We start from the raw sequence: 10,967 nt of genomic DNA on the forward strand, positions 1-10,967 counted from the left end.
GTTTAGACACTGCTGTTTCCGAGGCACGTGCAAGGTGGCCTCCCGTTTGTACCTTAAGCCCTGGGGAGAAGCCGGCCGACTGTCCTTCTGTTCCTGGTCACAACGACTGGGGCAAACGAGAAGGCAGGAACCGGGACCCAGGACCCAGACTGGCGGGCGGGGAGGGCCCACGCACTTCGCAAGAAATATGTTTTCCAATATTTACAAAATTATTTATATTACAGGAATGGTCGTTTTCCATGTGAAATACAGGATTTATTTGAACTGGGAAACAGCTGAGATCTATAAGTCTCTTACAGTTACTTGGCTTACCTCAGCAGCTTGATAAATCATGCATTTTCCCGTGAACTGTCATTTATATTCCTGTTTCCAGAGGGCCTCTTTCCCCACAACGCACACTTGCAGGGTATGAAATTAACGGCACCTCGAGATTAACAGTCCATTTTTGTGATGGATCTCTAGGCCGCAAAATTTACTCAATCCAATAGATCAATAACTGTCACCAGCATAAATACTCTAAAAGATTAGGCAATCCTTCAATCATTTTTCTTTTGCAACTTGGGCATGTTTATTTATTCTCTTCTATTTTAGCTGTGATATCACTGGCCATGCAGGGAAGAATACACAAATGAAACGATGGGAGTGGGACCCTCGACAGTAACTACGGTACTGAAAGCGTTTCCGCTCCCTGCTCCTCTCCTGGGTGAGGCCAGCCATCGCCAGCCCAATGCCTGGCTGCTCAGGGCTGGCCGGCCACACTGCCTGAGACTTACGGGTTTCATCCCATGTGTCTCCACATAAATCAGGGCACACAGTGGGCAGGAAGGATTGTCATATTCAGTTTACAACATGGCCCAGAAGGGATTTATCCTAGTCCCCCAGCGTAGGTAAAAAGGCAGGGCTGGGGTCGGATCTGCAATGACACCGAAGAAGCGACCAAGACAGCAGAAAGCCCGACAGGCTGCAGCCTGGGAGCCCTGACGGTCGAGGTCCTCCTGGCAGTGCTCCCTCTTGGCTGCTGTGGATACGTGAGTTGAAACCTGGCTGCCATCTTTGGATTATGCTCTTAGCCTTGAGGGAAACATTTCTGGAGACTCTGCAAGAGCCCAGACTTAGGAAACTACCACGATGAGCCCCAGAAGCCAGTGTCTGCACCGACAAAGGCCTGCTCTGGCCATCCTACTGGCCTCAGGGCTCAGACCGGCCTCAGCCAAAGGCTCAGCACCACTCCTGGGGGCAGTGGGCACCCCAGCACCGGTGACGGTGAGGTTTGGGGACATGGAGCACGCCCTGGAGCAAAAGGGTCTTTTAGGTATGAGAGAATTCATAGAGATCTGAATATTCCTTCAAATTATCGAGCCGCTCTTCCTGTTGTTTTAATAAAGAAAATTTCGCTAAGAAGAGATAGCATTTCCTAAGAGAATGAAAGCACAGTGGGAGAAAATAGATTTGCTATTCATAAGATGAGAAGTGCTGTTCATCTGTGGGAGATCATAAGAGACTATTTTCTCCCCAGCTTAGCATTAGTCTTTTCACGCTGATATCATGAGTCAGAATGAAATGTAAAACTGAGAATTAGGCAAACACTTAGAAGAAGGAGATTGTTCTGTTTATAGAAATCTCCTTTGCCTGGCAGTGGGCTATTAAGGCAGCAGACTACACTAGCAGTCAAGCACCTAAAAGTTTAGCAATCATATGATTAACAAGTTGAAAATAGAAAAGAGTAGCAAGGAAAATAGAGAGGGGGAAGACAATGTCCTGTATTACAGCAAATTATCAAAACGGGAATGCTGAGATAAAAACTGCGGGTGTGGATGCAGCCACTTTAGCAGCAGGGCCACCCGCGGCCGACCGACTCACCTGGTCCATCCTGGTCACCCCGACGTCCGCGGTGGCCGACTGCACCGTGATGCGGGGCACGGGCTGGGAAGACAAGCACACGCAGCTCAAGGACCAAGAGCGGCTGAAAGGGACGGCGGCGGCGCGCGGAGGACCCACCCGGGGCAAGGCGGCCCTTCAGACACGCCAGCCCCGTGAGCGCCACACCCTCCGAGAAGTACGGAAGCCAGCGAGGGCTTATGCCCCGCCGGAGGAACCGGCCACGGGCTCGAATCGGCAACACGCGCGGTACGGTTAGCGCAGCCTCGCTGACGACGCGCCCACTCGACCAACGGCGCGTCTGTACCGACCGGCGCTGCGAGACCGCACGGGGAGCGGCTTCGGGCAGGAGGCGGCGGTCCGGCCGTGCCTGGAAGGACAGAGAGGACCCGGCGCGAGAAGTACGTGACGTGGGCAGGCCGGCAGGCAGTGCGGCTGGAGCACAAATCCAGGAGGCCTTGGTGCCGCGACTAACCGTCCGGGGGCGGTGAGGGGCACCGCAGATTCCTGAGCAAGGCAGCCGAGGGCGGGCAGGGCCTCGAAAGACCGGTGGGGTGGCGCACACAGGGAGGGCAGAATACTGAGAGTTCAAGGAGGCAAATGCTCAGAGATTCAGCAGCAGAGCTGGGGCGAAGAGACACGAGCCTGCAGCGGCGCCACGGGGCTTATGGACACGGGCTTCCAGGGACGTTGGGAAACACGAGCAAGAAGCCACGTCATCCAGGGAAAGAACGAGGCAGGCCGGAGGAGGGCGCAGGACTTCACCCTCCAGCAGCCGCGCTCCAGCGGCCACGGACCCAGAAGCAGGAGGGCAGGTGTGGTGGCCTCTGCAAGACACCAGGAACGGGCCGGCTCCGCCCTTGTCCCCAGCCGCTCCAGCGCCTCCCCGGCCCCCTGCCCGCGCTCGGCTCTAAACCGCACTCCGGCAGAGCAGCACGGGACAGGCCTCTTTCTCGCCGTGTCCACGGGGAGCAACAGCCGGTTGCTCTATTACACAACTTCAGTGCCTAGAGAGGTGGGTTCCAAAGCTCCACGCTTCACTTCTCAGCAGGCCAGTGGCTCCGGCTCCTGTATGTATGGGGCAGCGGAGGCCTCTGTGGGGCCCAGGCCTTCCAGACAGAGCCTGCAGGCCCCAAGCCCAGACGGCCAAAGCCCCCCGCCCTACTGGGCAGCCCAAACTCCAGCCGAAGGGAGAAGAGCCCGCGTGGAACAAAGCAGCCCGCTCCGCAAGTCCCTCACCCATGTTCACAAGCACGAAACGGCCTCGTCTTACTCCAGGGCACCACTGTGACCACTCTCACCTTGGGGCTGCTTTGGAAGGAAAAGTGCTGGAGAGGACCGCTTCTGTGGAAGGCAAAGGGGCCCTGGCAGAATCTGAGAAAAGGCACAGCGGAGCGGTGACCAGGAAAAAGCGAGAGATCAGGCTTAAAGAGATGCAGAGACTGAGGGAACAGCCAAAGGAAAGTACACTCGGCCCAGCACAAGCTGGGGAGTACTGGGGTGTCTGAGGCCAGGGACAGCTGGGATCAGAGGCGTGTCAGAGCAAGCCCACACGAGCGGCCAGCACGACAGAACCAGGAGGAGAGTAAATCTGGTGGTTTGCTGGAGAGCTAACAGGAGCTTGGACCTGGATGGAAAGAGGAAAAGGAAATAGAACTGAAGTTCAGAGGTAAAAGGGGGCTACTTAACACTTGGAAACATTGGCTGCGGCAGCTGGGGAAAGCGAGTCGAAGATGACACCCTGTAAGTAAAGAGGATATGAAGAAGGGAAGATGGTGATTTAGCAAGAAGCATATGTGTGTGTGCGCGGGGGTGGACGGTGCTGAGCCTCCTGCATCTGGCAGTGGCCCGCGATGAGTTCGGCAGCCTTAGCAAGGGCGCCAGATATCCCCACCAAGTGTACGGAAATCTTAACTGTGCCACTTGTCCTTCACATGTAACAGCTCAAGCCTCCAAATGTGTACTGCTTGCATTTTCATGCTCTTTTGCATTTCCCCTGTGCAGGCAGTCACCTCCTATTTCAGGAGCTCAAAACATTTCAGATCGTAAGTTCATTAATCCTTACGACACATCTGGTAACTATTAATAAAAATGACTGCAAAGTATTTCGCAGCTATAAATATTAAGGAGAAGTCCATGAGGCAAGCGAATATTAATTATCTACACTTTACACTAGAGAAACCAAGGCTCAGAGAGCATTTACCTAATGGTTAAATGCGTTCACGTTGTCCTGTGAGTTGGCGACAGAGATGGGAAGGACTAAGTTCTCCAGTGCAAGCTGCACCTGCAATCATGCCATCTACTGAGCGCTGCTGAACCTGAGAAGGTGAGCAGCTCACAGGCAACAGAACAGCTTAGAAGTATATCGGGGAAAGGTGACGGTCACTTGAACCCGTCTCACCATTTTTTAACTCTGGCTCTCACATGCCACATGTCTATGGCGGGGAGCAGCTCAGAATCTCAGAACTTGACATTAAAGTGATGTTGGAGACCCTCTGTGCAAAAGAATAAAATCTGAACTTCTTGGCATAGCATACTAGATCTCGATGAGGTTGCACCTGGCCTTGCTTGATAAACAGCACCCTGAATTCCCTCAATACGCTATTTTCCAGACCCTTCCTCACGTTGTTCCCCTGAGGGAAACATGTTCCACCCCGTAATACCCATTCTCTCTTAAGTCTCAGCTCAGGTATGATCTAATCTTCCTGAAATTGCAGATGAAATGTCCACTGCCTTCACTGTATGGTCCCCAGACACACACACATGACAGTATTCATAGCATCATTCTACCATGGTCTATTTATCTGTTGATGTGGCTCTAAAGGAAATTCTCTAAACTTCAAGCTCTTTGAAGGGTAAGAATTACGTTTCATTCATCTCTGTATTTCCTTATAAAAAAAACAACAAAAAACAGTGGCTCAGCGGGGTGCAGAGGCTTACACCTATAATCCCAGCACTTTGGGAGGTGAAGGTGAGAGGATTGCCTGAGCCAGGGGTTCAAGACCAGCCTGGGCAACTTTACGAGACCTTGTCTCTACAATTAAAAAAAAAAAATAGCCAGGCTTCAGTGTGCCTGTAGTTCCAGCTACTTGGAAGGCTGAGGCAGAAGGATCACCAGAGCCTAGGAGGTCGAGGTTGCGGTAGCTGTGAGCATGGCACTGCACTCCAGACTTGGCAACAGAGTGAGGCTCTGACTCAAAAAATAAAAGTGGCTTAATTTTGTTGAATAAATAGAAAAATAAATGCATGAATTACTTACAAGTGACACAAAGAACATAAATTGTACAGTTACACACAATTTGGAAAGAACAGACCTTCTGAAATTTTGACACGATGGTACGTAAAAGGGGAGAAGAGATATCAGCTGAGGGAAGAAGTAACCACTTTAAAACTTCCCCAAAATCAAATTCTCTGATGCATTTTTTGTTTGAAAATAAGCCTTTCCTAATAATCACCTCTTACCCTGAACTTGAAACATTTTCAAATGCCATTTTAATAGTGCTAAATTAATACAATAATTTATGTCTTTTCCTAGACACTAACCAATGATTTAAGTCCAAGTGTAGGATATTATTTTTACTCTAAAGCTGTCAACGATTCTCCACTGCCTGCAGAGACAAGGAAACATGGACTTGTTCTGCTTGGTGTATTTTCATGGCTTCTCCAGTCCCTCCTTCAAATACTTTACTGATTCATTCATTCTACAAACATATCACTGGATTATTTTTAATCACATTCAGATGAACTCTCTTATGATCACGTGTGCATTAAACGTTGCTTTTTGGATATAAATCTCAGCTCTGCCACTCACGAGGCTCTCTGTACTCCAAGGAGGTGCTCACCCTCCCTCCCCCCAAATCTCAGGTTTCCTCAACTAGGGCAGCATCACCTGACACGGCAGCCACTGGCCACAGGTGGTAACCCAGTCCTTACAATGTGACTGAAAAAGTAAATTTTTACTTTAATTAATAAAACGTTAACTTAAAAACTGAAGTGCTTTTAAGTATGTTTGGAACAGCCTGGGCATGTGAATCGACTTTTTCAACTGTACCTTTTATGAATTCTAAATGCAGATCAAGTATTTCCAACAGAAATTTAATATGTGAATTGCAATGTGCTAAAAATGTAAAATACACACCTGATTTCAAGGACTTTTTACAGAAAAAAGGATGGGAATATCTCAACAGTTTTTGCTATTCCAGGTACATATGACAATGTTTTGAATATACCAAGTTAAATAAATTATGTTACTAAAATTAATCCGAGCTGTCTTCTTTTCACTTTCTTTTTTTTTTTTTGAGTTGGAGTCTCACTCGGTCGCCCAGACTGGAGTGCAGTGGCCACTCCTGGCCACCGCAGCCTTGCCTGCTGGGCTCCGGCGATCCTTCCACCTCAGTCTTCCGAGTAGCCGGAATTACAGGCATGCTCTACCATGCCCGGCTGATTTTTTGATGTATTGTAGAGATGAGGTCTCGCTGCCCAGGCGGGTCTCGAACCCGCGGGCTCAGGCAATCCACTCACCTCAGCCTCCCAAAGGCGCGGGATTACAGGCTGAGCCACCGAGCCCGGCCTTTTTTCACTTTCTTAAATGTGGCTACTAGAAAATTTTAAATCACATCCACGGCTTGAATTATACTTCTGTTGGACAGTACTGACCCAACTCGGCCCTTTTGTTGAGACGATGCATGAAAACCCCTGGCGGGGTGCCAGCCACAGAGTGTACCTGGGACATTTGTCAAGCATCTCAGTTGTCATAATCCCTGGACTATTGTATGTTTTCTTCCAAGATGTTTCTAAGTTGGCTTTCTACAAGTACATTTTTAAGCAATAATGATTATATCTGATCTAGAAATCAAAAGTTTCTGATTAATTGTGCTTATTAGTTCCAAGGCCATTCCAGGATGCAACACTAATTCTATTTTCTTTCAAACAAAGAACGCCAAGATTGTAAAAATTTACCCATTCACAAATATGTAGCAGGTGCCTACTAGATTCTAAGGATTGTGCCAGGAGCTGGGGATATAGTGTGAGCAAAACTAAACACAGTCTCTATGCCCATCAAAAACAGGCACTCGGTGTCACTCTGTCCCCCAGGCAAGAGTGCAGTGGCACACTCACAGCCACTGCAGCCTCGACTTGCTGGGCTTAGGCGACCCTTCCACTTCAGCCTTCCAAGTAGCTGGAACTACAAGCACACACTACCACACCTGTCTTATTTTTTTGATTTATTGTAGAGATGAGGTCTCACCAAGTTGCCCAGGCTGCTTTCTAACCACTGAGCTCAGGCAATCCTCTCACCTCCGCCTCCCAAAGTGCTGGGATTACAGGCTGAGCCACTGCACCCGGACCCTATTTAGTTTTAATTATACGAAACAACTAAAAGGCCCATTTCTCCTACCAACAAGTTATTGGCTTAAACTGAATTATACTATCCAGACTCACTAACTTATTCTATGAATTACACAAATAAAGTTTTAAACACTAATATTTCCAGTTACCAGAAAAGATCAAAAAAGATACAGCTTCTAATTTTTAGACTCTAGCTAGCTTACCTTAAAACTTCTACATAATAATAGTTAAAACTTATTTAAATATTTGTATACCTATTTTTAAAAGAATATAACTTTACTCAAAATGATGGTTATTAGTTTTTCAAGTGTCCATGAAAGATTAAGGATGTTTGCTTAAATCATAGAATGTTTGTTAACCTAAAAACCTTAACAATAGGGTCTTAATCCAGTCTGTCACCTGCTTAGTTTGCCCTGTGAGTCAAGAAATGGCTTGTACATTCTTAACAGTTGAAACAAATCAAAAGAATACTTTGTGACATAAAAATTATGTGAAATTTCAGGTTATAAATAAAGTTGTGTTGGAACACAACCAGGTTCACCTAATATTGTCTACGGACTTTTTTTTTTTTTTTTTTGTCAGAGTCTCACTCTGTCACCCAGGCTAGAGTGCATGATCACACCTCACTGCAGCCTCAAACTCCTTGGCCATCCTCCCACCTCAGCCTCCTGAATAGATGGGCCTACAGACATACACCACCATGCCCGCATAATTTTTTGTAGAGATGGAGTTTCACTATGTTGCTAGGCTAGTCTTGAACTCCTGGGCTCAAGTGATCCTCCTGCCTCGGTCTCCCAAAGTGCTGGGATTACAGGCGTGAGCCACTACATCCAGCTATGACTAGTTTTAGCAGAATCACACGGTCTGCAAATCCTAAAATATTTCCTATTTGGCCCTTTATAAAAAGTTTGCCAACCCCTGGTCTATAGAATCATACAAAAGCATTCAATGCCCATTCTTGAGAAATGACTGGCCGACGAGACTCTTCAATCGACCTCTGTAATGTCTCAGAAATTCTCTTCTTTGCATTAGTAAATTTTAGTTATAATCCATTATTTTCCAAATAGCTACTAAACCTGCTTCTGAAGACAACCCTGTCAACTTGGTATCTCTAAGTATGTCAATATATTACCTATAAACTTCTAGGGTAAAGCTAGACAACAAAATATTATGATTTGAAAAACTACGATAGAGACAAGTCTCGTGACAGAGATAGGAGTGCCTAAGAACTCTTCACTAAAATGAACAGAAATCAGTCGTCTTGAATTTAAAAAAAAAAAAAGTCTGCTTCATGCGCAAGCATTCTACCGCTAACTCCAGAACAAGTGACTACTGCAGCATACATATACATGGATGTCTATATCATTTATTGTGGGAGGTATTCAATTACAGGGAAAATGCACTTATGTACTACTACTTTTTAAATGTCCTGAATGACTAACGAAAACTGAAGGCTGGGAAATGAGGGTTAGATCTGTTTTCTTCTTTCAGGTAGGAGGGTGAACCTGCTTTCAAGACACAAGGATAAGCATTTACATAGTCCATTTCATCAAGGAAGCCTAAGTCTGACTAACCTAAAACAGCATCCTTATGTATAAGACGAGAACTAGTATTTGGGCTTGTCTCCCTGTTTTATACATGAAGAATCACAGTAATGAAAGATGGATAAGTATGCTAGTGTCTTTTCAATTAGTACCAGAGCTGGGCAGGGTGCTGCTCTGTCTACTCAGGGCTTTATCTGTCTACCACACTGGAGGCCATGTGGACACAGAGGAAAACATTCCTGCCATTAATATGATAGCTCTAACCAAAAGGGACAGACACATAAACAACGACAGGCCAGAAATGTGACTGTGCTTTTGATGGTGGAAATTAAGTCTGACCATTAACTCTTTAATTTCCCAGATTAATCAAAGACACCATTTAGAGTCCCAAACTTTGAAGTACATAAATAGCTTCATCTGAACACAAACTTCTAGATACATGAAAAAAGCTATTATGCCAAATTAATTCAATCTAACTAATTAGAGAGCAGGAAGTTCTTTCAATTATTTTATGTGCTGTCTGAGAAACGCACTTGAATATGAGTACAGATTTCATTAATTGCAGTTCATTATTTTCCAGATTAGTTACTAAACTTGCATCAGAAGGTCAAAGACAGCAATTTTGTCAGCTGCCACCTCTTTCATTGCAGTATCTTTGCATTTCTGGAACTGAGACAGAAACTGATTACAAACAAAAACAAATCTCCATAAAAACGAGAACGAGAAATGTCTTTATGAATATGTTTAAACCAGAAGATTTTGTAAATTATAAGAATCTTTTGGTTTTAAATCTTCAGAATAAACGGGTAACTTTCATGCTACAAGAAAAAACTCGAACCTTTCCAAATCCACTTGACATCCAATACAGAAACATAATAGCAGGAAAATAGTAGCATCTCCACCTGAGAACCTGATTCCAAGGCCAGTCTCATAAGCATTCATGTTTTCATCAGCGCTTCAACTGTGGTTATGTGTCTGTGCATCTTTGCACGAGGGAGAGAACTGAACATTCTTGTTTGAAAATGTCAAGGACACTCTGATTAGAAGTATTTTTCTGATAATAATCATTCCTTCATTACACAACTTGTGCCTCTCTTCCACCTACTATAATAATGAAAATAAGAGGAATGACTGGTGGAAATAGGACCTATTCTAGTCCTCAGTCCATACTGGAATTACTTTATATTCTCATAAATTACCTCTTTTTAAAAAACAGAGGCGATACAAATGCCACAGATTTTTTTGAAAAGTACTTTGCTATCTATAAGCCATTTTACCCTCTTTGCCAATTTCATTTCTGCTGTCCCGTGACTTCCGTCCCACTGCTTCAGCTAACCCACCCTTAACCTGTTCTTCACCCGCTTTGCTGCTGACACCTCTTGAATGCTTATGCAGTCAGCTCTCTTAGTCACTGTTTGGTCAAGCTATAAATAACTACCTCAGTCCTTCCTCATGAATCATTTCTGATGTTAGTCTCTGAAACAATTCCAACTGGATTTCTAGTAGTGATAAATCCAGAACCAAGTGCAGTAATCTAAGTGTCATCTTGTAATATCAAAGAGAACGTAGGTTTCGTGGAGGGGGTATGATTAGGTAGGATAGTGTGAGTTTCTTCCTTATTATGACAGTGTCAGAGAAGGAGTTTTAAATCTCCAAATTAAACTGGAATGAAAACATACAAAGGAAGGGGTTTTAGTGTCTTTCATCACAGATGGGAAATAGAGAGATAAATGGCTTTTAAAAAGATGAAAGGAGAAAGCAGGGAATGGGGTAGAAATACAAAAGTATGTTATTAAACAGCCTGTTTGATTTAACATTCTGCCTCTGTATCTCCCCAAACCATTTGGGGGGTTTTGCTTTGTTCTTCTTTTTCTTTTGTGCTGTTTCACACTATAACGCTTAAGCAACATTCCTCTTTACTGTTTCTAAATCTTTATGCGATATTCTTATTGGTATTCGCCCCTTCTATATTGTGCAATTGGTCCAGATTCCCTGTAGTGATATGCATGGACTCGAATTTTCCTAGAGTCCATCTTTGATGTTATTGTAAACATCTAAATGTCTGATAGTGCTTATTTAGCAATCATTTAATGATCATGACCACCAAACTGTTGCACCAACAGGCACTGGCAAGAGAAATCAAAGGATCAAAATAGGGAGGAAGGTCCAGGGCATTCGTGCTTTTTTTTTTTTTTT

General features: G+C 45.2%; 1 protein-coding gene across 1 annotated transcript in view; it reads right to left on the reverse strand.

The window, feature by feature from the left end:
• Window positions 1-1,776: 1,776 nt before the first annotated feature.
• KIF13B (kinesin family member 13B) overlaps window positions 1,777-10,967 on the reverse strand; it is a gene marked incomplete at its 5' end in the record, with an annotated part of 65,322 nt that continues 56,131 nt past the window's right edge. Inside the window, one exon of the mRNA XM_008049262.1 lies at window positions 1,777-1,923. Coding sequence (XP_008047453.1) covers window positions 1,777-1,923 — 147 coding nt within the window. The remainder of the gene's footprint in view (window positions 1,924-10,967) is intronic.

This window comes from Carlito syrichta, unplaced genomic scaffold (assembly GCF_000164805.1).
Source record: "Carlito syrichta isolate Samal-C Ts95f unplaced genomic scaffold, Tarsius_syrichta-2.0.1 Scaffold131022, whole genome shotgun sequence".
NCBI lineage: Eukaryota > Metazoa > Chordata > Mammalia > Primates > Tarsiidae > Carlito > Carlito syrichta.